At 52.7% G+C, this 25,832-nt stretch overlaps 1 protein-coding gene across 1 annotated transcript in view; it reads right to left on the bottom strand.

The window, feature by feature from the left end:
* BSN (bassoon presynaptic cytomatrix protein) overlaps positions 1-25,832 on the bottom strand; it is a gene marked incomplete at both ends in the record, with an annotated part of 99,071 nt that overhangs the window by 23,427 nt on the left and 49,812 nt on the right. The window contains one exon of the mRNA XM_082487827.1: positions 23,131-23,913. Within this exon, the coding sequence (XP_082343953.1) occupies positions 23,131-23,913 (783 nt within the window). The remainder of the gene's footprint in view (positions 1-23,130; positions 23,914-25,832) is intronic.

Genomic DNA, 25,832 nt, shown 5'->3' with positions numbered 1-25,832 from the left:
CCTCCTTCTGCACCAGGTCACCCCTCAGCACTTTTGTTCAGGTAAAATACACCCTTGATTTCACATGGTTGCCATCGCTGGGCAGTAGCTTTGGTACTCATTTACCTCCAACCTGGATGTGCTCCCTTTTTTTCCTGGCCATTGGCTACCACCATAGAATCATAGAATGGTTTAGGTTGGAAGGGACCTTGAAGATCATCTCATTCCAACCATAGGCAGGGACACCTCCCACCAGCCCAGGTTGCTCTAAGCCCCATCCAACTTGGCCTTGAACACCTCCAGGGATGGAGCCTCAACAATTTCTCTGGGCAACCTGTTCCAGTGCCTTACCACCCTCAAAATGAAAAAAATCCTAATATTTTATCTAAAACTGCCCTCTTCCAGTTTAAAGCCATTCCCCCTCGTCCTATCACTACATGCCCTTGTAAAACGCATCTTCTTGCGCCACACATCTTCTGCTACCTTTACTGGATGTCCCCTTCTGCAGTGGGCAGGTGGAGATAACGCTGCCTCCGGCCTGGAACAGACTCAAGATGGAGCATCTTTTCAGAGAAGTGGGAGAAACAACACGTCCAGGCCAGGCACCTGAAGGTGCCATCGCGGCAGGGAACGCATGAGCGCAGCGCTGCGTATTTAAGAAAAAGGAAAATCACAAAGAGTAAGAAAAATAGAAGGAAAAAGAGAGCAAGTCTCAGATGCTGAAAGGGCTTTTCGTTTTCCTTTTCACTGAACCTTACTATTTCTCTCTGTTTTATCTTGGAGAAAGAGCTAAATTAACTACCGTCTCAGTTCCGAGAGACTGGATCCAAATGAATGAAGAATTAAGAAGATTTTCTGTTTGCAATAAAATCCAACCGATGGTATTAAAGTAGCAGAGGGTTTGGTCTGGTGTTCAAAGATTAGCTATGGCTGTCCCGAGGAAGACAAGCTCCGATTTTCCCATTTCGCTCCAGTGTGACGTTCCTAAAGCTGTCTGGATCATTTACAGTCATTACTGCGATGACCATCACTTAACCACGCAGAAGAGAGGGAGGTGGCTCCTGTCCTCCACCATGTCTCAGCTCCCCATCCCCTCTTGCCCACAGACAGACCAGTTGCTCCCAGTGAACCCTCCCCGAGGACCCCACCAGGGTCCCCGCTCCGGTGCTGCTGGGGAGAAACCGCATCTTCTCAGCGAGCCCTCTTGCGGACATCACGCCATAGCTCCCTGCCCAGCGGTAAAACCCACCAGGACAAAGGCAGGAGTCTATTTTTCCCCTACCGATAAAGAAGTAATATATTGTTCATTTTTATTTGAATCGATCTGGCTGTGCATTGTAATTTACTCCGTGATGTAGTACTCCTTAACGAGATTTATCAGCCTGCCAGCCAGCCTTATCTTTAACAGTCCCCATTATCGGGATGTATTTCTCAGCCAAGGTTAACAGCAGCGGGAGGATCTCCGAACGCCGGCTGCATGATAATAATCCTGCAATAACGCCCGGGAGATGTACATCGGGTCTGGCGGAGTCCGTACCCTGGTCACCAGGGATCCTAACTCCCTTTGGGGCATTGGCACAGCGTCAACGCAAGGTGTTTCTCGCGGCCGCGCTGCTATTTCACACGTACCTTTGATGAAATAACTGCGTCTCTTCAGGAACCCTTTGAACCCGTACGTGGAAGATATCAAGTTAGCAGCAAAATAATGCTTGCAAAGAGAAACCTGGCCAAACTCTGCAGAAGACAAATATAATATTCTCTTTGTTTTTCCAACAGAATGGAAGAAAATCGAAGAAAAGCTAAGTTTATCAGAGAAGTCTTATTTAATCAAAACCTTGGCTTTTCATAGGCGCTAGTGTTGACTAAAATATCCAGCCATCCAACTAGTAATTTTCTGCATCTGATACAAGCAGATTCAAGCTGTCTGATTGCTCTCTTTTAAATTGCAAAGAGCCCCAAGTGTCTATCAGGCAGCAGCCACTCACTTCCAAACCAGAAGAAAATCTGCCTCTTCAAGAGCTTCAGCTTCCTTCCCATGACGAGCCGTTTGCTCCCCAGTCCCCTCGTCCCCAAACCAGTCTAGCAGCAGCAAATGGGGTTTGAACCTATTTCACGGTCACAACAAATCGTTGGCAAAGTGTTGTTAGGGATCCATCAGCCGTACGGCTTGGAAGCTGAGGACAACACAAACCGAAGTCCCGCAGCACCTGCACAGTCATATAATGCTTTCAAAACTTTAAAAATATTTATATTATTTGCCCAGGAGACAACCCTATATTGACAGAGCCCAAAAACCCCACGTGGAGGTGGCTGAAGGTACTCAGCTGAAGGTACTCCACCACTGAGACCTACCAAATCCACCTTCCCATGGCCCTTGCACGTTGGGTAGATGCACCACCGGAGAAGACATCTACCAACAGTTGTCCTCAGCTCCCCCAGGCCTTGCCTGAGTGCGGGAGGTCACCTCTGGGCTTTCCTGGTTGTTTAGCACTTGGAAAACAGGGCATCAAAGGCCAAGGGCTGCACCTTTGAGTTGAGAGCAGCCAGTGCTGCGCAGACACAGGTGGACATCTCAGGTAACCCGTGACCCCACCGATTGAAATCGGTCCTTTGCCTTCCTCTCTTTCTCCATTCTGTTCCATTTCTATTTCTACAGCTCCTGCCAGGACTTTTGCCCAGAAATTCACGTATTCCTCAAGAACTGGAAGCTTTGGTTTCTGTGGGCAATGCTGTTTGACCCCATTAGACAACTGCTGCTTCAAAAAAGCCCATACACCCTGTTCCAGGCTTCAAGATTGTAAGTCCTGATTGCAGCGGGAGAAACATTTTAATTAAATGAACTACCTTTATGGAATAAATCAAGAGATAAGCTTGAAAAATTAACTCTCATAATCTTTCACGCTTCTGTGCAGGTCAATAAACTATTACAGTAAAAGGCTGGGAGATGTTCTAGAAACACGGGTTGTTACAATGGAGATGGATGAGCCATTTTACTCCCCAGGTGATACACATCAGCATCTTTGCACGCTCGTGCCTTGCACGCCCTTTCTTATCCCCTCGCTTAAGCCTGGGCAGCTTGGCCAGCATCTCCCACCTGCTTGGGTCTGGCTCCCAGCCCTCCTCATCGGGATGGCATCTCTCTCCCTTGTCCTCAGCGGTGGTGCTCATCCCGTGAGATTCCTGACTCCACAAAGTGCCGTAAGGGCACACTTGAGGAACCCATGAGTTGCCTACAGAGCAACTGTCTTGGTGGGTCCAACATAATTTTTGTCATCTTCAAGACTTACTTTAAAACTTAAGCTTATTTTCAGATAACGCCTTATTTTACCTTCACTTCAACTTATTTTAAAAATAGCTGATCGCCCACCCCCCAGCTGCCATGTGCTGATTTGATGGTGACCCCAACCTGGATGGATGTTCCCACTGGTGGTGCCAGGCCTTTCTCCAGCCCGGAGGTAGGAACTGGCTACAGGCACCGGGGTGGAGGAGCTGAGATTTTTCATCTCAAGAGTAAATGCAGCAAGAATGAAGCTAAGAAGCCAAAACAAAATGAAACGGTGAAGTCCACATAAAATGGTTGCTTTTAAAATTATTTTTTTTAAAAAAATCACATGAACTTTCACTCAGTTTAAAATGCATCTGTGAAGGCGCTTCCTTCCCCAACTGCCCTTTCTGCACACAGATAGGTGCCTGTGGGACCTCTTGGCTCCCTGAAGCCACAGGAGGAACCACCTCATGTAAACCCTTTAAGTAATTTAAGAAGCTCCATTTTAAGAGTAGTTCAGGGGCCACCGCAGAAACCTGCTCCTCTGAAGGCTGGCAACACTCCTCTGACTTCCAGCCTGAAGAAAACCCCAGATTTGTTAAAAATACTGCTGCCTCGCTCCAGTTTGCTCTTCTTTTCCTGGTGTCCTATTTGCTCTCGGCAAGCAGATGACTGTTGGTCATACTTAACAGCTCGGAGTAAATCAGGAGATTACGTAAAGCTGGGAATTTCACAGCTCCTTTGCCGACGGCAAGCCCTTTCGGTGCGGGGCGGGTGTTGGTTCCCGGCATCCACCGGGCGCAGCCCCCTCGGCCGAAACCTGCCAAAGCCGGGGAGCGCCGGGCTGGCACTTGGCCACCCGCATCCCAAGTGGTCCAGAGCCAGAGCCTGGATGCATCCCGGGCTAGGACAGAGCCCAAACCTGCAGAGCCACGGGCAAACCCCCAGCGCACGTCCTATCCTTACACCCACACATACGCTTTCAGGGGTTATTCCCAACCCAATACCTCATTTCTTTGCCAAACTAGGGTTTTTTGGGAGAAAATTTGTTCTCAGAGTCAACCAAACCCCCACTGAAATCAATGCTTTTCTGCTTCGACAGGCTTGGGGACCCGGTGCTCTTTCTGCTCCAAACAATTAAAAATATTCTAACCAAAACAAACAAACAAACAAAAACCCCAAAAACTCGTGTCAGAGATCAGAGGCTGCCTGCTAGTTATCCCCTAGTCATGGCACAAATATTGGCCAAAAGCTTCTAGCCGTGGCACGGGAAAACGCAAAGTATTCAGAGATACCATCCGAAGATCCTAAAGCAGATCCCTAAATTTAAAAAGCGCTCTTATCACTGTTAAAGAAGTTTCTTCGCCCTAGGTTTCCTTTAGCATAGTCTCGGGCAAAAATTAATTAAAACAAAATAAATTATTTGAGTGGTACAGCAGCAAGGACAGCTCGAGTCGGGTGCCTCCGGAGCCGGATCCAGAACAAAGACAATCCTGGGCAATTATACCTCCCAATCTGTGCATCCGCCCTTCACGCGCTCCTCAGTCCAATGGTGATTTACGGTCTGGGGTCTTCTTATTCCTCATCAGATTCTTTCCCTGCCTCCAGGCGGGCGGCTAACTGTTCTTATCTTGTTGGGTTGAAGCCTCCATGAGGGTAGTACCTTCCTCATCTCCTGATTTGTGCCGCTCTCGGCGCCGTCCTTTGTGTAACTAAGTAGAAGTTCAGAACAAGTTCAACTTATCCCAATGAAAGTTCGCAGCTTGCAACCTAAGGCTTCGGCAACTTTAGCTACTTATGCTAAATGAGTTCCACGTAATTAGCGGGCCAATGGGGCCTAACACTACGTGATTAACTCTAAGCCAACAACTTTATTTAAACTGAACCACTAATATTCCATATTCCTTTACAGTCCTCCCTTTCTTTTCACATGAGCATTCCTGCTAATATGTCAAGAACTCTTGACATCCTTCAAGGTGTCTGATTATCGCCCACAGTCTCGCATACAATATTACTACAAGTAAGAGGCACAGCAGAACCAGAGCTGACAAGATCACTGCTGGGTGGAGCACGTGATGCCCATAGCGGTTGGTGAGCACCCAAAAAGAGTTTCCCACCATCAGTGTTCCCCATCCTTCTTCACTCTTTTCAAGACATGACATATCTCTTCTGTACCCTGATGGACAGTGATTAGAGGGTTTTGTCCTTTGTTTCGAACATGCTTCAGCAGTTGACATAGGTCATCATGCTGTACCAGTTTTTTCACCAGTGTAAGATTCATTCCAATGGGAGTAGGTAATAAATCTCTAGATATTCCTTCACATCGCTCCCAAAGGTGTCTCCTTTTCCCCCAAATCCTCCTTCCAGGTTCCAGGGTTTTGTTGTACTCTTTGCTTCAAGTAACTCAGGGCAATGAGGTCTGCAGGCTGACTTTGCAAAATGTCTTCTCCCCACTTCTCAGCCTCACTTTTCTTCTTGGCTTTGCGTTGGGGGAAACACAAAAGCCGATGCAGGACCTCGCTCTGCCATGCCACGTCCTCTGCGGGGCACCGAGCGACTCCCATCCCACCCCGTCCTGGGCATTTGCTTTGTTGAGCGCAAAGTGGCTCTCAGAAATCTACCGTCAAGATGTTTCATCCTGCCAAGGAGGAGGGTGGTGAAGGTGGCCCTGTGTCCATTGCCCCATGGTCACTCCTTCACTAGGAAAGCATGGGAGAGGGCGTTGAGGGATGAGAGGCATGAAGGACTTGGGCTGTTCTCCACAGGGTTAAGGTCTCTTAATGCAGGGTTCATTTCACCTAACTGTCCGAAATTTGAGCAGCCAGTCTCAGCAAGTCATCATCTGCCCCAGGGGTGAGATGAGCATCTCCAGGGTGGGAAGCCAAGATCCTTGCAAGGAGTCACCCTCATTTGGTAGCACTCTCTCCATGGTGTGAAGAGATAAACCTAAAGCCCGAGGGGACAAACCCTACCCTCAGCGGTGGCAGCTTCCCCTAGGCCATGGCAGAAGATGTCCAGGGTCTCCATGTGCCGAGACGGTGCTGGGGCAGCCTGGGCAGGGTGGCGTGGAGCTCCCCGAGCGCAGCACACCTCGTCCGCAGCACGCTGCCTTATTTTAGCAGGCAGAGCAGATGGCCGTGGGAAGATAAGGAGGCAAGGCAGAAGCGAAGAGAAAGCTTTTGAAATAAAGCCCCGTGCTCTGCCGGGGGGTGAGGGGGGGTGGTCGGTGCATTTTGACGGTGGTAGCCAGGATGGGCTTTGAGGGCAGCTCAGGGGTTTGCTGGTGGGAGACCTACAGCCACGAAGAGCAGAGATGGGGAGAAGCCTGCCCTGGTTCCGAAATACCGCTTGGCAGGGACAGCTGGCATTGGCTCAGCACGGCCTCGGTGAGGCACAAACAGAACTGAAATAATCCTCAGCAAAGGGAGGCAGAGGCCTGGCTGAGGCTTTCAGCGCTGCTGAGAAGGTTCCTCGGCTCCACCACCTCCTGCCAACGGGGCTGGGGAGAGCTGAGACCCTTCCCCTCCCTGCCGCCACCGTGGGTTTCCACATGGCTGAGCCTGAACACCCCTCAGGGCTGCCGCCCAGCATCTTCCCTGCCTGAAACGCAGCGATGCTCTGGAGAGCACCCCGGTTCCTCCTCCTCCTCTCCGTGCCCCTGCAGAGCTGGGGACCATGGCAGCAGCACGCAGGGACCGGTCTAGCAGCGGTAGTCCTGAGCTGGGACCCCAGGGCACATTGAGAAGATGGTTTATCCCCCTTCCTGCCCCGCATAGCCCCTTCGTCCCCCAGAGGCGTTACCCCGCCAGCCCGGCTGCCAGGATGCTCGGGGAGACGGTGCCAGAGGCTTTGCACAGCAGACGCCATCCACGTGGGACCTGCTGAGGACCGTAAAGCCCAAGACTCCCTGCTGTCCCATTTTCCCAGTTTCACATTCACCGCGACCGGCAGGACAAAGCACCGCAGGGCAGGACAGGGCAGCGGAGTCCGTAATAACCACAGCGGCGTCCTCCCGGATCTCCGCTTTGCCCTCCGACATAGGAAAAACGACTCCGGCAGCTGCGCCTTTAAAATCCTTTCTCTTCCAAATGCCCTGGAAAGTTGTTTAAGTTGCAAAGTATTACCTGGGGCTTTCGCATCAGGTTCTTAATTAGCTGAAACGATTTGCTTTGTTGGGGAATCGTTTCCAGGAGCTCCTAAACAGCGCTTAATATCAGCTCTAGGAACAGCCTCAGAAGGGAAAAGCATTTCTTCTGGTGAGTTGAGCACCAGCTACAGCTCTCCCCCCTCCCAGCAAATTTCTTTCCGCCACAAAAAGGAGTTAATAATATCTTTAGTCATTTTTAATAGTAAGTTTTGTATTCCCTTTTGCTGGTGGTGGCGGCCCCCCAGGCTGCGCTTTCCCTGGGAGCCCGAGGTGCGGGCAGGGGGACATGGAGCTCTCGGCTCCCCGGCGTCGCTTCGACGGGCGTTTCAGCCCCCCCCGCGGCGGACGGGCGCTGGCAGGGGAAAGGTGCCCGTGTTTGGCTGCGACGGCACCGGACAGAGGAGGCGACTTCGGAGCACAGCGGGGGATATAAACCAACCAGCCCTTAGTTTGCGAACCACCTTTTCCCCACCCAAAAAAGGGGAGTGCTTGACCCAGAGAGAAGGTGATAGCATTCCTTTTAATGGGTTTGCATACTTAAAATTGCTCATTTTGCGTACTTTCTAGAAAAGCTCACTTCTCTAGGTGCCGTTTCATATTTAGGAACTCTTGGCAAAGTACAAAATAATAAATAATTTTGGATGTCCTCTTTCTGAGAGGTCAGGCACGTCAGCTCCCGCTCGCAGGAGCCAAGGAGTCTCCCGTGGGTACGGCAAAGCCGTGGCTACGCTCCCTCCTCTCTAAACTTACATTTTGTGTCCCGTTTCTCATCCAGGGGGACGCGGGACAGGGAAAAGCGTTGGCATTCCCTCTGCGCCTGTGCTGGGGGATGGAGATGTTTCCCAGTTACAGCCAGATCTCGCTGAATTAGGGAGAAAAGGATAATGGGGTAAAGGATAATGGTTTCACCAAGGAACCCCAGAAAAATTATTCTAGCAAATTACCAAATAACTCTATAGATAATCGGGACGCGACAAAACCTTGAGTCTGCTGTTCCACCAACAAACAGCCCGCGACGCACCAAGCCCCAAAGGAGGACATTACCCAAAGGTACCCACGTTAGCCCCCGGTATAGCTCACAAGTCGCAGAGCAGCCAAAGGGGATGGCAGAAGCTGTCCCCCGGGCGGTGATTTTCCGCTCTTTGGTGCTGGCGTTTGCACAACGGGGAGATTTTTGAGAGAGAAACACGTTTTGTATTAGAGCAATCAATATCCTTAGAAAGCAGGCGAGCCTCCGGAGGCACAGGAGCCCTCCCCCATCCCGGTCCCCGGCACCCTCCTCCGCTTTGTGAGCTTCTCGAGGGACGTCGCCTCAAAATTTCCCCGTTTTCTCGGGGAACGATTGCACATTGGACGGAGTGTTTTATTCTAAATATTGCCGGGGCGATCAGACCCTTCTCGAACACGCCCCAGGTTAACCGCGTTAATTGAAGGTTAAGGGCAGCGCAGCGGTAGGGTGGGCGGATGGTGGGGCTGGGGAGCACCCGACGTGCCACACACGAAACCCCCTTGCCCCAACACCGTGGTAGAGTAGTCACCAGCATTTTGGGGGTCAGAAATAAAGGGGAGCAAAGGCAGAGACAAGAGGGGAGAGGCACTCTTGATCGGGGAGTGGAGCGATAGGATGAGGGGGAATGGTTTTAAAATGAAAGAGGGGAGATTTAGATTAAATATTAGGAAGAAATTCTTGACTGTGAGGGTGGTGAGGCAGTGGAACAGGCTGCCCAGAGAAGCTGTGGCTGCCCCATCCCTGGAGGTGTTCAAGGCCAGGTTGGACGGGGCTTGGAGCAACCTGGGCTGGTGGGAGGTGTCCCTGCCCAGGGCAGGGGGGTGGAACGAGATGATCTTCAAGGTCCCTTCCAACCTAAACCGTTTTACAATTCTATGGGGACTTCCCCAGCCCCAAACACGGGCACTGGCTTGCAAGTCACCAAGCGCTTCAACAGGCAGCAGCCCAGGCGCTGGACAAGCCTTTCCACCCGCTCGTGGGAGCAGAAACGGCGTAAAAATCAAAGATGGAAAAGAGTGCAATCGTCGCAGGATCAAGCATGAGCATCTATGTTAATGCCTCGGCTTATAATTACAATCACTTACATTAATAACCGCACCTCCTAGCTAATCCCTCCTATACTTCCGATTATTGGCAAGGAGCTGGTTTACAGCCTTACGTGAAAAACGGGACTATGGAAGCATCAGGCTTCATAAGAAAACCTGTATCAGCACCGAGGAAGCTGCAGCACGGCTTTCAGTCTGCCCAACAGAGCGGCTGCTGCTGGGCACATTTTATAGCAAAAAAAAAAAAAAAAAAGAAAAGAAAGAGACGTGTAGGAAAACGAAGCTGTTTCAGTTTAAATAGCCGGGGCTGAGATGATGTTCTGCATCGAACAGGTTCACCGCAAGCTGGGAAATGAACGGGGAGTGGAAAACACCGGGACATGTCTTTCCCTCTTCTGCTCGGTCAATAACAGGCAGGCAGAGGCAGCCAAGGTCCACAAGATCGAGGAGCGCGGGCGCCGCCGCGGCAGGCGTGAAAAGGCTTTTAAGCAGATGAACCCACTGGGGGAGGGGGGGGGTGGGGTGTCAAAACTCCTGTAAAGGGTTGGTACCTAACCCCCCCGCACACCAGGATGCAGGTCCCCGGGAGCCACCCCAAGAATTTCTTTCGGGACAGCAGAAAATAAGTATAAATAAATAACAAAAATGAATGAATTTTTTGCATCTGGTGTTTTGCCAGCCAGCCCCTGCCCCCGGGGGTGCCATATGGGCACCTGGCTTCAGCAGGGATCTCCCACCTCCAGAAATCAAACTGTCCCTGTGAAACATTTCCCTCCCAAGTTAAGCGGCAAACGTCAACCAAAAAGGCGTTTTTAATCATGTGTTTCCAGTCAGTTCCTGACCCCTATGTCTAAAATATCGTTCAAACGGTGGCTGCAAGGTGGCCATGGACCACACTAATAGGTCACACTAATCAGCCCGGATAATATAAGAACGAAATGTCACTCAAAATCTCCATTCAGAGACCTACAGGGGCTCAGAGCCTTTGCGTGCTTCAAAGAAAGAGCTTGCTTTCATTTTCTATTTCGCTTCTGCATTTATTTTTGCTGCAGGCTGGTACCATCCACCTTCCCCAGCTCACCAGCCCAGGAGGAGGAGGAGGAGGAGGAGGAGGAAGCAGCCAGCCATTTGGCGCACCTCTCCAGTCCATTCAGCTTTTGGGCTTTTATCATGCTGTGAGGTTTTATTTTTTTAAATAAGAGGTTGAAGTGCCCCCACTTCACGCCGGCTGCTCCTCACTGCCGCCTGCATCGCCCAGCGAGTGGATCACTGCTCACATGGCACACTGCACCGGAGCTCTGCTGAGTCCCGGGCACTGTGGCACTGCAGAACCCCCATTCCCCTGACAATATTAATTACACAGGGCTTCCCTTTCAACTGGGGAGAAAGGTCCCGTTTGACGGGAGATCAGAGTTTAGGCGGTGATGCAGGGAGACTCAAGTAGAGGGATGACGGCGAGGGCTCAGCTCTTCTCCCCACACCTCCTGGTAGTACCACTGCCCTGATGGCACCAGGCTGCCTCCCATCAGCAAAGCCCCACAGCCATTTAACTGTGTCCTGGTTTCAGCTGGGACAGAGTTAATTTTCTTTCTAGCAGTTGCTGTGTTTCAGATTTGGTACCAGAGGAATGTCAATAATGCATATTGTTCTAGCTGTTGCCAGTTGATGTTCATATTTTTCAACAACTTTTTTCAGCTTCCTACAGAAGCTGAGAAGGAGCATAGACAGAATGATGGAATGGCCAATGGAATATTCCATACCATAGACATCGTGCTCAGTATATAAATGGCGGTTGGCTGGGGGGCTGGTATCCACGATCATGGCTTGAGAAGGTACCAATTCACCAAGTGGTGAGAGTGACTCGTGTCGTTATTCTTGTTGTTATTTTCCTTTTCTGTTATTGTTCTATTAAACTGTCTTTATCTCAACCCATGGGGTTTTTTTTCCCCTTTCCCTTTCTCCTTCTTTTCTCCCTGCCCTTCTGGGGAAGGGAGAGAACTGTGCAAGCAGCTGCCTGGTCCTGGCTGCCGGCTGGGGTTAAACCACGACAAACAGAGAAAGAAAACAAAGACCCAGCTGGTTGACCCCGGAGCAGCGCTTTCTCCGACGCTCAATATACTTCGCAGGAAATGGGATTTTATAGCCCTCACCTCGCATGGCTCACCCCAATACACGTGTAAGGCAGGAAAACAGGGCATCCCAGCACACGGCAAGGACCGAATGTCGAAGCACATGGTATGCGAAACATCATTAAATCACAGCGAAACACTGCAGCGGCTGAGTTGTAGATACCATAAAACTGTCTTTCAGGTCCTGTTGGCCCTTGGAGAAGGACACAACCTTCACTGACACGCTGATGAAGGTTTGGGCTTGCTTCAGCAGCATGGTATCAATGTGCCTCCAGCCCCAGGGCTGCCCCCATGGGCTTGCGCTGCTTTTGGGCTTTACCAACAATCATTTCAGTGTGGGAAGGAGGGAGTCAACACAAGAGCCTGTTCTGAGCTAGCGATGCCCATCCCCAACACATGCGCATCCAGATGGTAATCCCATCATCACCATTACCATGTGCTTCTTCCCCAGCATGCCCACACACTTCATGGTCGGCAGCTCCTCTCCTCACCCTAACTTTGTTCCATGGACCTTTATAGATGCTAAAGTCTGTGGGCTACAACTGCAAAACCCCACTAGGAGAAATGATGGTGTTTTGGAAGGTGGATCAACACCAACCAAGTCAGTCCGAGATGTTCCCATCACAGCTGGAAAACCGAGCGTCTCTGCTGCAGCCTGGCCCTAAAGCTGCCTCCCCCCCAACCCACTCAGAAATCCAGTGTTACAAAGCCAATTAAATGCTCAATTAAGTGTCCCAACATGTTCCCAATTAAAGTACTAACATGGCATGTTATTAAAAAAAAAAAAGACAGAAGAAAGCTCCAGGTTGTATAATGGCCCGTGAGCATCAGGATAATCTGTGCCTGCTCCCAGGGGGTGGAAACAGGAGCTGAACAGCCCCAAATCCCCTCGCCATCTCCAACAAAAAGAGCTGTTTCTCTCTCTGCCCACTGCACCTCCAGACCGAGACTCTGATTTACATGGTCCCACCAGCCTCGCCATCTGCTGCCGGTACCTGCCCGGGGACCGTGTGCCTCCACCATGAGTCCCCACGGTGCTGCTTGGAGCGCCCTGCTCCAAATGTGCCCTCCAACCTGACCCCCTTCACAGACTTCTTGTCTTCATAAGAGCAGTGTCTGCCGCAGGTAGATGTTCTCCATCTCCACCAATGGCCCCTGCTGTGGGCAGGGGAGATGTCTCACGACACAGGAGCCCACACACCCTGCTGAGCAGCCTGGATTTAAGAGTCAGGACTACCGCGTCCTACCAGCCCCCAGCAAGTCATCCCACCAAGCTGAGCATCACAGACATGATCCAAGCCACACCACCCCTAAAACAGAAATAGTCTGTAAACCTGCGTCACGTGTTTGGAGGCCACTGAGCATCCCCAGCCCAGCCCCTTCTGATCCCACCACCACCTCTCCCAGGGCAGCGACAGCGATATACAACTGATGTTGGATACCAGTCCCTGCACTGGGAACTGTTCCTAATCTTCTTTAGCCATTCATCATTGAAAGCAAGACACGGCAGGAGCAAGAATGAGGGTTCAGGCTGTCCCCATCCCGCTGAGAGCCCCCACACCTCCCCTGTAACATCACACTCCTCCTCCCCTGCTTTCCTCCAGCATCTCCTGCTCTTCCCTCCATCTGGCACACCTTTAGGAGGATGCCACGGGAACCTCTCGCTTTGCCCCCATGCCAGCTGTGTGCCTGAACAAGGTGTCCACTGAGGTCTGCATCAACTCCCTGCGAGTGGGGCTCATGTGACGAGTTACGAGGACATGTCTTGGGTTGGTCCTGCAGCGGAAGTCGGTGACACTGCCCAAATCAGCAGAGAGGCACAGGGCGCCAGGGTCACCCCACCAGCACAGCTGCTGGATCTGACTTGAAGAGCAAAGGCAGAAAATCCTGTGCTAGAACCAGGTGCACCTGAATTTTGTGAATGAACTGGGTTTTTTGCTCTCCAGCACTTATTTATAAAAACCTTTCTGATGTCCCTAAAACACTAAGACAGCTTTAGCTTGTCCTGCTCCCTCTCTGTGCTTCTATACTTTCCCTATTTTTGCTGCCTTCAACCTTTCATGTGTACAACAGTAACTCTTTTCAAAGCTTCTCAAGGTCAAGAAAGTTCCTAAGAAGGTGCGTTAGGGCAGTTATTGATCTTCTCGCAGCCTTTCCCAGAGCGGCTCTGAACTGTGAAACCTCAGTGGGAAGATGGAAAGTTACTCAGGCCCTTCCCAGGTTGGTGAATTTTAATATTCACGGCACCCAACTCGTGAGAATATCAAATCCTCTCGCAGCGATAGCCCTGTACATGTCTCCACGTCCCTGCCGCAAGGTCGCAGTCCCCTCTGTCTATTCAAGGATGGCTTGAGTGGGTTTCTGAAGCATGAATCTGTGTCATGAAAGTTGCATGGACAGAATACCATCACCTCATAGAAGCAGATTTACAACACCTACCAAAATAAGTGTCTGCTGGGAAAAGCAATCAAAGCTTAGCAGGGAACCAGAGTTGGCACGAAGACCTATCCATGTTATACGGGCTAAAAGCGCTTCCCTAAACTATTCCTTGGCACTTTCTAGGGAACAGCATGGTCAATACCACACAGATGAAGTTTCACCATCAATTAAAGCTCAACTAAATCCATGCTGCTGCCTAATGGGGCAACACCAGTCGCCCTCCGCATTCCCAGCCTGAGCGGTGGCAGGAACCGGCAGAGCCTCCCTTCCACTGGCGGCAGTCATAGAAGCCAGAGCAGTCCCTCTGTTCCCCTCAGGGTTTGTAGGCACCACCTTGTGCCCACTCATCCACCTTGTCACCTTCTGCAGGATCAACGGGTGGTGGTTTGCCACTGATGGCAGCGAGCAATGCTGCTATGATTCACAGCAAGACGTCACGTCTTGCAGGTTTGCCCGCAGCACCCTGTTGGACAATATTGGCCAGTGGGTCTTCTTCATCGCCCCGGCCCCTTGTTGGGAGTGGGCTGCCGTGCCCGGCCAGTGGCGGGCACACGGGGGCTGCGGGACCGTGGCAGTGGTATGGGTGGCCAACCACCCCGCAGCGAGGTGGTGGCTCCAAGAGCTGGCAGAGCAGCTGCCTGCACTCTTATGGGCTGTTGAGAAGAACATCTATGGTGGAGACTCAGGCATTGCATCTACCGTGGTACCCACCTGACCTCCAGCACCACGGGCTGGCCCACAGCAGCAATACTGACACCCCAAAAGCCAAAGGGCTCCCTCTTTTAAGCCCAAATCTCTACATGGGCTGCTCCGTGGTGAGCACTCGGGCTTTGCTCTTGACGTACCTGCTGGCCTTGCTGGCAGGACAGCTCAGGAGGACACCTTGGCACTGCTGGCCCAGGCAGCTTGTTAGCCCAGGAGCACAGTAATACAACAGGCAGCAGCTCCAAGTCCTAGGGCACAGCAAATCTGCTCTGGAAAACCAGCCTGGCATCGGGGAAGCATCAGCCACTTCAAAATACATCTTCATTTAGAAGCGAGGAAGGCAGAAATCCCTTACCTCGCTCAGCCACTGTCACCCCTCTCAATAAATAGTTTGGTTTTACGAACCGCTGAAAACAATCTGCAGGGGTGGGCGGCAGCTTCCTCCCAAGCATTAATCAGCAGGGTTCACATGCGGCTGACACTTGTCCGTTAATAGTATAATTGCATCTAAAGGAGGAAAGGAATCTGGAGCTCTGGGTTTGGTGGTTTTGGTTTGTTTTTTTTTCTGATTAAAGAAAGGAACGGCGGATCCTAAGATAATTTTTTAAGTGGCCAGAAGCTCAGAGAAGGCTCAGCAAGGCAAAGCCCAGCATTTGGAGTAGTCCAAGACCCTTCAAAGACACGACCAGCAGAAGATAAGAACCTGCAGCAGACCTGGAGGTAACATCTAATGGGGTTCTGCAGAGGAACCAGCAGTGGGGTCCAGAGGGGGCTGCAACAGCCACCGAAACACAGATTGCATAGGTGGGACACCCATGGACGCTGTGCACCACCCATCCGATGGGACTCCACTCTTAAGTCAGACCAGTCTGCCGGGTTACACATCACCGCTCACCCCACTTCAGCCCCCCCGTGCTCGCCGGAGGAGCCGTCGTGGAGCCCGGCATCGCCCAGCCCAGCAGCAGGAGCCGGCTTAATTACAGCGGGTTAAGCAGCACAGAAAAACTCCTGAGTCACAGAGAGCTGTTAATTACCAACACGTAAAGGGATTTGAGGGCTCACGCTGGCGAAGCCGACTTCGTCTCGCACTGTCATACGCAGCGCTCCCGGTTTGACTTAAGTTTATGCGACTGACCTGAATATTTATACCCCTGGGGCTGGGGTGTTTGGGGGTTTTTTGTTTGTTTGTGGTTTTTTTTTGTTTTTTTTTTTAAATCATGATTTATACAGAAAAAATCAGGAGAAACACAGAAATTGCTACACGCTGTAGCCTGCATCTCTGGCTACCTCTTCCTACCATAGCAAACTCCGGGGTCTGACCCCCTGCCCACCCTTCCAGCGTGGCACCTCGCTCCTCCTCCTGTCCCCACAGAGGGGACGCGGCCGTCCCCGCAGCCAGCCGAGCCCTGGAGACCCTGCCAAGCTGTCATTCCAGGACACCCAATTTCAGGGGAAACAGCCTCAAAAGGGTGACCGATGACAGCTGCTCCCTGCTACACCAGGGGCCGCAGAGCGTGTCCGTCAGTACCCGTCGGCCCTCTGAGCCTGGCAGGAATAACAAGACCTGGATTCCTATGGAAAAACGATGCCTGCAAACTTTAAACCCCTGTCCCTGCTTGTCACCCACCTGCCCTATTGCCATGCGCAGGTGGGCGGCAATTTGGGAAGGGTTTTGTACGTAGAGCATCACACGGAGGATGGAGATGGGGCTCTCCGGGGCGCTGCATCCCCGACACAGGTGCTGCATCCCTGACATGGGTGCTGCATCCCTGACATGGGTGCCGCATCCCCAAATGCGGGCGCTGCCTGCATCCCGCAGGGCAGGAGGCAGGTTTTTCCTTACGGCACCCATATCCCGCTTTTCCCCCCTGGAAGGAGGCAGTGGGGCGGCCCGGGAGCCGTTTGCAGCCCCAGACGCCAGATCGGGGCCGGGATTTCTGCGCCGGGACAGGGCTGAGGTGGAGGTACTCTCTTAACCCGGCTAATCCTCTTTGGCTGGAAGCTACCGGCTAATTGCATTCCCAAGGAGAGCACGGACCCTCGGGAAGGGGGCAGGGAGGCAATACGGGTTGGTGGCCACCGGCTCCCACCTGCAGACAGGGCAGCCGAGGCAGGAGCCCGACGCTCCTCCCCGCTCGCTTTTCCCCCTCCCTTTCTATGAAATTTATGTGCCGACACCAACATAATTTCGGCCCAAGACCTTTCCTTAGCCGCCCTCCTCCAGCTGCCGGCAGCAACACCCTGTTCTGCACAAAGGCTGATCTCGCGGAGGTTTTTTTCCTCCTCCCCCATCTAACCGAGCTCCCTTTTTCGCAGGCGTTCCTCCCTCGCAGCCGAGCGCAGGAGCCGCCGCGGATGCTTCTGCAAGTAGGGCAGGCTGGGCCCCATGATTGCCATCGGCATCTCGCGCCCCAGCGGCGCAGCATCGCACCCTGGGGAGCTGTTCCGCTCGGGGACCAATTTTGCCCAGCGGGAGGTCTCGGAGTGTGATGGAAAGAGACGCCCAGGGCTTTCCGGAAAGCATTCGATACGGTGATTCACAAGCTCTTGGCAAAAAATCCATCGGAAGGGGCTTGTTTGTTGCCTGGCTGCGGGTATGAGGGGAGCGGCGGAAGGGGAACGCATCCCACGAAGGGCTCAAGCGAACGCTGCTCTGGCACCTTGTTGACTTGTGATACCGCATCCAGGATAATGTACCTGATATACACATGATATATTATATACACATATAATAAGGGACCAAACAGCGCTGACTGGTGAGACCAGATAGGGAGATAGAGCGCATCCGTGACAACACAAGCGTTAATAAAAAGGATGCTTTTTGTAGTGCGTGGGGAAAGCAAGAAAACAAATGCAATTTTAGGAGCTGGATGTGGTGTGGTGAGTACCACACGTCAGTAAGAGGCCCCTCCTGAGGGTAATGCACCCGTTGGAGGCCGCAACCCGGCACCCAGGGGCCAGCAGCGTTCTGCACCCGCACTCGTCACCGCTCCTGTTTCAGGCTGGTTAATTAGGCAAAGGGGCATCCTGCCACACTCATTTAGTAACACAACATGCATAGTTCATTCATTCCTTAATACAAAACCCCTGGAGTCAATTGGGGTCAGTCAGGGTTACCAGGAGAGCATCGTGCGGCGCAGGGCAATCACGTTCCACGCCAGCTCTTGCCAGATCACTTGCTGCCTTAGACTCTGCTGTACACAGCCGTGCCCTGGTCCCAGCTGGGATAGAGTTACATTCTTTTTTTTTTCTTTTTCTAGCGGTTGCTGTGTTTCAGATGTGGTACCAAAGGAGTGTCAACAATGCATATTGTTCTAGTTGTTGCCAGGTGATGTTTATATTTTTCAAGAATTTTTTTTCAGCTTCCCACAGAAGCCGAGAAGGAGCACAGACAGAACGATGGAATGGCCAATGGAATATTCCATACCATAGATCTCATGCTCGGTATAGAAATGGGTCAGTGTGGGGTGGGGGCTACTCACGATCACTGCTCGGGACTGTGCCAATTCACCAATTTACCGGGTGGTCAGAGTGACTTGTTTCTTGTATATTCTTTTACCATTATTATTATTATTGTTATTTTTCCTTTTCTGTTATTGTTCTATTAAACTGTCTTTATCTCAACCCACAAGTGTTTCTTTTCCTCTTTCCTTTCTCCTCCTTTTTTCCCTGCCCTTCTGGGGGAAAGGGGAGAACTGCGCGAGCGGCTGCCTGGTCCTGGCTGCCGGCTGGGGTTAAACCACGACAAGACATGATTTCTTAAATCCCCAGTGAAATGGCCCAGCACTCGGTCTTCCTGCAATGGAAGCCTCTTTCCTGCCTGCATGTCACCAGGCTGAGCCTGTAGGGAATTTGGGAGAGCCCCAGAGCGCCAGATCTGACTTGGTGGGAACAGCTGATGGTGCTGTTCCCAGGAGCCGGCTCCTGGAGGAGGTGTGATGAGGTGGGAGGAAGCTCCATGCACCTGTACTTCTGTTAATTCACATAAACAACTTATTTAAAGCTGGGTAACGTGTATCATAGCAAGCAAGCAAGAGACGTGGAGGTCAGGCACACGTTTGGGCTTCCTCTCCCTGGAGGTTGTGGATGACCAGCACAGCCACGGGCCACCACAGCTTACACGCTTCTCCTGGGATGTGCTGCCAAAATGCCATGCTTGTACCTCAACTCTTCAAGTGTCCTAGGCTCCCAGCTTTCACCACCACCTTCTGACCATGCCCAGAAGTTCCCCAAGACCCAGGGCCAAAGGAAAGCCAGCCCTGCTGGTGGATCTCGTGGGAGCTTTGGGGCGCTACCCAGCACCATCACAGGTGGGATGTTCTTGGAGCTACCTTCACCTGGACTGCACGAGCCCCCAGCTGAAGGAAGCTCAAGTCACCCTTTTCCTTCGGTGGCTTGACACCTACACAACTCAGCCAGTGACTCCGCAGGGGAAAAAAAACCAAAAAACCAAAGCACTTTTAGTATTTTCTTCTCTTTTGCTAGGTTTGAGTGTGCTCAGCTGAACGAAGTGCTGGGGAGGAGGCAGCTCCTTGGATACCTCCCCAGGTGGCTCCCCAGGAGCCTTCGATTCCATCTCTAGATCAGAAGTGGGATGGGGCTGAAAATACCCCGGGTAAATAATAATGCATCTTTCCAGGGAAATTAGAAGTTTTAGGGGGCTACAGGTAGGGGCAAAAGCCTTCCCCCCACTTTCTGCATTTCACTCTCAATTTTCCCCATTTCACTCTCAATTTTCCCCATTTCACAACAGCGATCATCAGACAGCAACACCTCCCCCACACCCCCAATGCTGAGAGCAGCCCAGAGGTTTGACCGGTTGCCCCTCCTGATGTTGACTGTGTGTCCAGCTAATTGGGACCTCTCATGTCCTGCTGGTCACCCAACCACAAGGCAGAAACACACACAGACGACTAGCAGGAGGTCTGCTTCCAGCAGCGTGCAAACAGCCTAACGCGATCTCACCTCCACCTGCAAGCTCGGACATCTCATGGGGTCCCTCTAAGCATGCAGATCCTCCATACCTCCCCATCACCTGCCCAAAGACCTGCTCTGGCCACATGCTCCTTCTGAGATCCACCTCAGCCACTTGCGGGGACTACTCCTCAACAGCCGTGATGAATTTGGAAGTCAGCGCACGCTGAAGCACTAGAGATAGTGGGTGTTAGGATGCTCTTTGCCCTCAGCGGCATGCGCGGTGCACCAAGGACCCTGGGTCCTCAGCGAAGCGGTGCTGCCAGCGTGCCCTCCAGTTCCCACCTCAAGCCTGGGGTCATCCAGCCCCCCGACAAATACGAGTCCACTCAATCACTCGGTTCAGGTGACACTTCCCACAAAGCTGTGACAACCCACACCAATACCAGGAGAGCAGTCTCCGTGCAAGTTCATTAGTGCCTCCCTGGCAGCGGAGATGACCTCGTTAGTGAAGATATTCGTCCTGCATGAGGATGCAAACGTTATTTAGGATTTTTTCCCTCCGAAGATGGTTAGGCGATTTTGCTACACAACTATAGTGACGTGCAGCCCACCTCCAACACTGTGACAATGCTGCAATGACACAACTTTATTTGCAGAAAACTCATTCTTCTAGCGCCGTTTTGCTGCAAAACTCCGTCCTTCCTCCAAAAACCAGGCCGGCGTGGCCCACGGCCTCTCCCTCCCCATGACTCACGCTGTTTGAAGCCAGGGGGGAAGACTTTGCCCAGGCTCCAGCGGTACCTACAGAGAATGTTGCCCATCCCACCCGCAGCTCGCGCTTCCCTGCATGTACCAGACGCAGGCTCAAGTCTCCTCATTAGTTTTCGCGCAACTTCCAAGGACAGTTTACACTCAAGGTCCTAATTCGTAAAGCAATTAATGGATCAAGCCTCACAGCTTCAAAGGGTGAGTTTTGCTATTCACGTGAAATCTCGGGGCTCAGGACAAGCTCGCGTGAGCTGCGGGCAAAAAGAGGATCAGACCATGGAGCGATTTTCTCAGAAGACCAAGCAAACATAAAGCCTGACTGCACTAACACGTCTTGCAGTGTTTTCCTTTCTTCAAAAAGTTTTCGTTAAGAACACCCCCAGCTCAAGTGTTGCATTCCTTCCTCAACTCTTAAAGAATAAATCCCACAAACCAGCCCATCTATTCCGAGCTGGACAATGCTTCTGTGTAAAGGGAAACAACGTCCAAGACACCACAAAGCCCAGGTGGGACCTCGCTGTGGGTCTTCACCCTACGTGAAGGCATGTGCATATCGCAGTGATGAGCAGCAGCAAGAAAGATCAAGACAGACATACACGCAAAAGTGAGTTTGCCACAGGTGTTTAGGCAAAAGCTGAGAGCGTCACGACAGACTCCGGCTTTCAAAATCTGAAATTCAGTCTCAGGTGTCAGCGAGTGACCCTGGAGACAAGCGCTGGATAGAGCCGACCTGTCCCTCAGCCACCTTTCCATGGTACCTGTAGAGAGCACCACATTATCGGGTACAACCCAAGCCCAAACTAATTCTCTAATTAATTAATCAACAGGTAGGTGCCAAGGGGAGCACGTTGAAGCCATTTCACTAACTCATGAGCTTTCTGAAACCTGGAAACACACCACTGCCCAAGGGCACACCAACACAGGGCTTCAGCCCTACCCAAGGGACTACACAACGTTTGGACACCTCTTCTCACCCAAGCCCCCAGGGTAGGAAGGAAGCAGTGGTAGGAGCAATGAGCAGAGCGTTTCCGTTGAAAATGGCATTATGGCCGAGGAGGTGGCCACCTGATGGACATGGAAATGTAACTAGGTGCTGGTTCACACCTCTATGTGCAGGCTGCACGCCGTGCCAGGAGAGCAGCTCTCCTTCGCTGTGAACGTGACCATGAACAGCAGCAGCTTCAGGAAGAGGAGAAAATTACTGGGTGTAATTGAAACTGCAGGGATGAGTTAGGGACATAAAATGTAATTATCTGCCGTGGAATGGAGCCAAGATTAACAATCCTACTTCTGGTCATTTAAAGTCCCCATTAACTTTTCCATGTGCTGATGATACCGATTCTGTGTCTTACTGGCTGCAAGATGCAGCAGTTCTAGTAGAAAGACCTGGATCTCCTCTCATAAGGGTCTCAAATCACCTGTAGAAGAGAGAGTGAGGGTCTAGACTTCAACTGAGGCCTTCTCCAAGGGTCTGGAAGATCTCCCTCGCTAGCTAGTAAGGGAAGGAAGAGGTAGGAGGATGCTCCAGTTGAGCCCCAGTTGCAGGAACCACTATCCTCTGCAGATGTTGGTGGCTAGAGTTGGCAAAGGTGCCTTTTTGATGCTTGGGAAGACGATCTGGCTGGGCATCACAACAATTCAGAGATCTCCTAGACTACAGCTGGTGAGACCAGGTGGACCTCAGACCACCCCACCTCAACCTCCTCCTCCTTTCCTTGCTCTCTACCCCAGCAGATTGCACGATACTCAGTCAATTCACATCCAAAGGGCACCATGAACATCTCAACATCTATCCTCTGCTCAGCCCACTCCCCTGCCTTGCACCCAGGCACCATTGTGTGGTGGGGCCCTTGTGGGGTCCTTGCCCTCTAGAGAGGGCAGCAAACCACAGGGAGCCATCGCGAGTCCTCAGCTGATTTGAAATCCCACTGAGGTCCTGGCACTTTCCCCACCCATACCATTCCCCTTGCACCCTCACCATCTGAGCATGCAGAACATCCTTCACCAGCCTCATCCCAAACCTGAAAAGAGGTTGCAGAGAGGTGGGAGTCAAGCTGTTCTATCAAGTAACGGGTGATAGAACAAGAGGATATGGCTTCATGTTGCGCCAAGGGAAGTTTAGATTGGATATGAGGAAGAATTTCTTTACTGAAAGGGCCATCGGGCATTGGAACGCGTTATCCCAGGCAGTGGTGGAGTCCCCATCCCTGGAGGTATTTAAGGGTCGTGTAGATATAGTGCTTAGGGACATGGTTTAGTGGTGGGCTTGGCAGTGTCAGGTTAATGATTGGACTAGATGACGTTACAGGTCTTTTCCAATCTAGGAGATTCTATGATTCTGGTCAAGGTGTCCATCCACAGCACCAAGAGGAGGATGCTTGTTGGTGACTCTGGTACCTGCGTGACCTGTTTCTCTTTCCTCACCTTTGGGGAGCAGTGGGCACTGCTGGGGGTGCCCCGAACAACGGCCACCCCTTGCTCTGCTCCTCACATGAAACCAGCATGAAATCAGCATACACATATGAAATCCATGTCTTTGTCAAGAGGTTGGAGGACCACTGCCTCCAGCACTGGGGCTTCCCTGGGAAGTCACCTGGCTTCAGCGGCTTCTTAAAGGTTTTTGTAAACCTTTAAGGGAAAACGCACAGTCTTTTTTTCCATTTTAAGCAATGAGAGAGCACCCACCCCTCTGCTTAGAAGACGCCCACCCTCACCAGCCCCCTTACCTCCACCAGGTGAGGTGTGGGGTTGAAGCCGCACATGTTGCAGACCTGCTGCCGGCAGGTCGTGCAGGTGTTGTAGTTGGGGGGCTCGCTGGAGCCCACGTTGATCTCCGCCTTGCAGAGGGGGCACGAGACCCTTGCTTTCGGCACTTCCTTTGGCTTGACGCCCTGCTCCGCCTTGCCCGGCTTCGCGGCTGGCGTGGCACCAGCTCGGCCCTGCAACCCCGGGGCTTTGGGACCAGCTTCTTTGCTGACATCGCTGAAAACGATTTTTGGAGGCACTTTGCCAGGAGAAGGCTGGCTTGGAGGGGGAGCCTCTGGCTGGACCGACATGAGGGTGCTCGCCTGGGTCAGGAGGGACGCCCCAAAGCCAAAGAGCTTCCCTGTGAGCCCCTCCTGGGCTTGCTCTTGTGCTCCAGCCCCGGGGGCTGGGGCGGCGGGCTTCGCCCCCGCATCTCCTGCTGTCTTTCTCTGCTCGGAGGAGGAAGGCTTGGCTTGCTGATGCTGCGGGGAGGACCTGGCCGGCTCCTGAGGTTTCGGCTGGCCTTGGCCGTGCGGTTCCCTCTGCGGCGTCGTGGGCTGAGGTTTGGATGGCTCGGGCAGGAGGGTACGGGTGACCTGCGGGGACTTATCCGCACCCAGGGGCAGCGGGTGCTTGGCCGGGGAGTGGGAGGGAGATGGCGAAGGAGAGTGCAGCTGCTGCTGGCTCTTGGAGCGAGGAGCGGTGGTCATGTCCATCCCCAGCGCCCGCTGCATCTGGCAGTTCAAGCACAACCATTCCTTCACCTGCAAGACAAGGAGAGGACACAGGCAGTGAGCAGTGGGGCTGGCTACAGCCGCACGCAGGTAGCCCCAGCACACTCTTAGTTCCCCTAATCAAACCCTACATAGCTACAGGAACGAGGCGGCAACTCCCAGAAAAAAACATTTTGGTACCACATTCTTCACGAAAAGCATCTCGCAGTCACGGCGACCAGACCCCATCTGTCACAGGTACCCACGGCACGACACGCCGGTGCAAAAGCAAGCTTTAATTAGCCTTGGTTTGCTTCCAAGGCTTCTGCTGCAAAGCTCCTGCTAGCCACGACGCTCTGCCTGCAGGCAGCACGCTTCGTGCCGCTCTCCTGGGGGAGAGGAGCCTTTCTGAGGGCTCCCAGCACCGCCACCTCCCTAAACCCCATCTTTTCTCCTCCTGCTTGGCCACCAGGGCAAGTATGGAAACCACTCAGAGCCCCTCTGACAGGAGTAGAGGGCTGGCAGGAGGTCCAGCACAGCTCTACAGAGAGATGCTGCCCCGGGTACCTCCCGGGGAAAAAGCTGACGTGACATGCCCGATGCTCCCCCGGGGGCCAGCAGAGATGGCTTTCTCTGGAATCGGTGCACTGGTGGGGATATTCCACCCAAAAATGAGGCCCTGCAGCCCATGAGGGGCAGCGGGGAGCGGGTTCTCCTCGCACCACACGTCCGAGCTGCTGAGCAGGCGAAGCGCCCGCTGGGGAGCACATGGTTAATCCTCACTCTGGCCACTGTGAACTTTTGGACGCAAATGAAAAATACAGTGCTCCCTGGCTAAGTGGCAATAAATGAAACATTCCCTCCACCCCCCTCCCCGAGAGACAGGCTAATGTCTGAATTAAGTTAATTAAAGAGGCCGTATGAAAGCTGTGAGCCTTCCCATACGAGGAACCCCCAGGATGCTCAGCGGCTGTGCAAATATCAATGTATATAGCACAGTCAGCAGGACAACCGGCTCTGCCTGCAAAAGATGTCGCCAAGACGAGCAACTGAGGTGGCAAAAAGAACCAGAGCATTCCCAAAAAGCGCAGCAGCATCCAGGACTAAGCGGACCCGCAGCCCGGCACGGGCTGCTGCCGGCACAGCGCCCGGCAGCTCCCAGCCCCAGCGCGTCCCATGAGCCAGCACGCGTCCCACGAGCCAGCACGCACCCCATGGGATGTGGGGTTTTCCTGCCTGTCATTTCGGAAGCCGTCTCCTCATCCCAGTGTTACAGCTCACCTCTGAGGCTCGGTTTAATCCCCGGCTGCAGGGACGTTAACCGCCCCATCGCCTCCCCCAGCCCCACGTCTCCAGGTCCACGTGGCCTTTCGGTCCTGCGGTCGGAGGCACGGGTGATGCACGTAACCTGGCCACAGTTTTTTCTCCCTCTACTCTCTGACCACAGACACGTTTGAACCTTCTCCTGCTTGCAGCAGGCAGTCGGGTGTTTCGGCAGGTCCCGGGACGGGACGGGACGGCGGTTCCCCAAGAAGGGGGGCAGATGTGCCCTGAACTCCTCCTTACAGGTCTGCTCCCAGAAGGACCCTCGTAAAGCCCAGCCTTTGAATAAAACGCTTTTTGAAATAGAGGAAATTCATATCAGCTAGGAAGGATGGATTAAAATTAAAGAGGGGGTGCCCGAACAAAGCTCCCCCTGCCCGCCATGCCCCCCTTCCTCCCCCTACACAGCAGCTGGCAGCTCCCTGGGCTGCAGAGCTCCACGTCGCCTTGTCCTCTCTTCCCACCACCCCACCAGCCTGGCTGCACATCAGCTCTGTGGCATCCTTCTCTGCTTTCACTGTGCTTGCCGAGCTCCCACGCCACCATCCCCACCAGCCTCCGCTCGAGCATTTCAACCTGGAGCCGAAAAGCAGCCGCAATTTTTCCCCCAGCAATTTTGCACTGCATCGTTGTTTCTCCAAGCCGTT

This window comes from Vanellus vanellus (genome assembly GCF_965231255.1).
Source record: "Vanellus vanellus genome assembly, chromosome: 9".
NCBI lineage: Eukaryota > Metazoa > Chordata > Aves > Charadriiformes > Charadriidae > Vanellus > Vanellus vanellus.
This window is presented reverse-complemented; position numbering and strand designations above follow the sequence as displayed.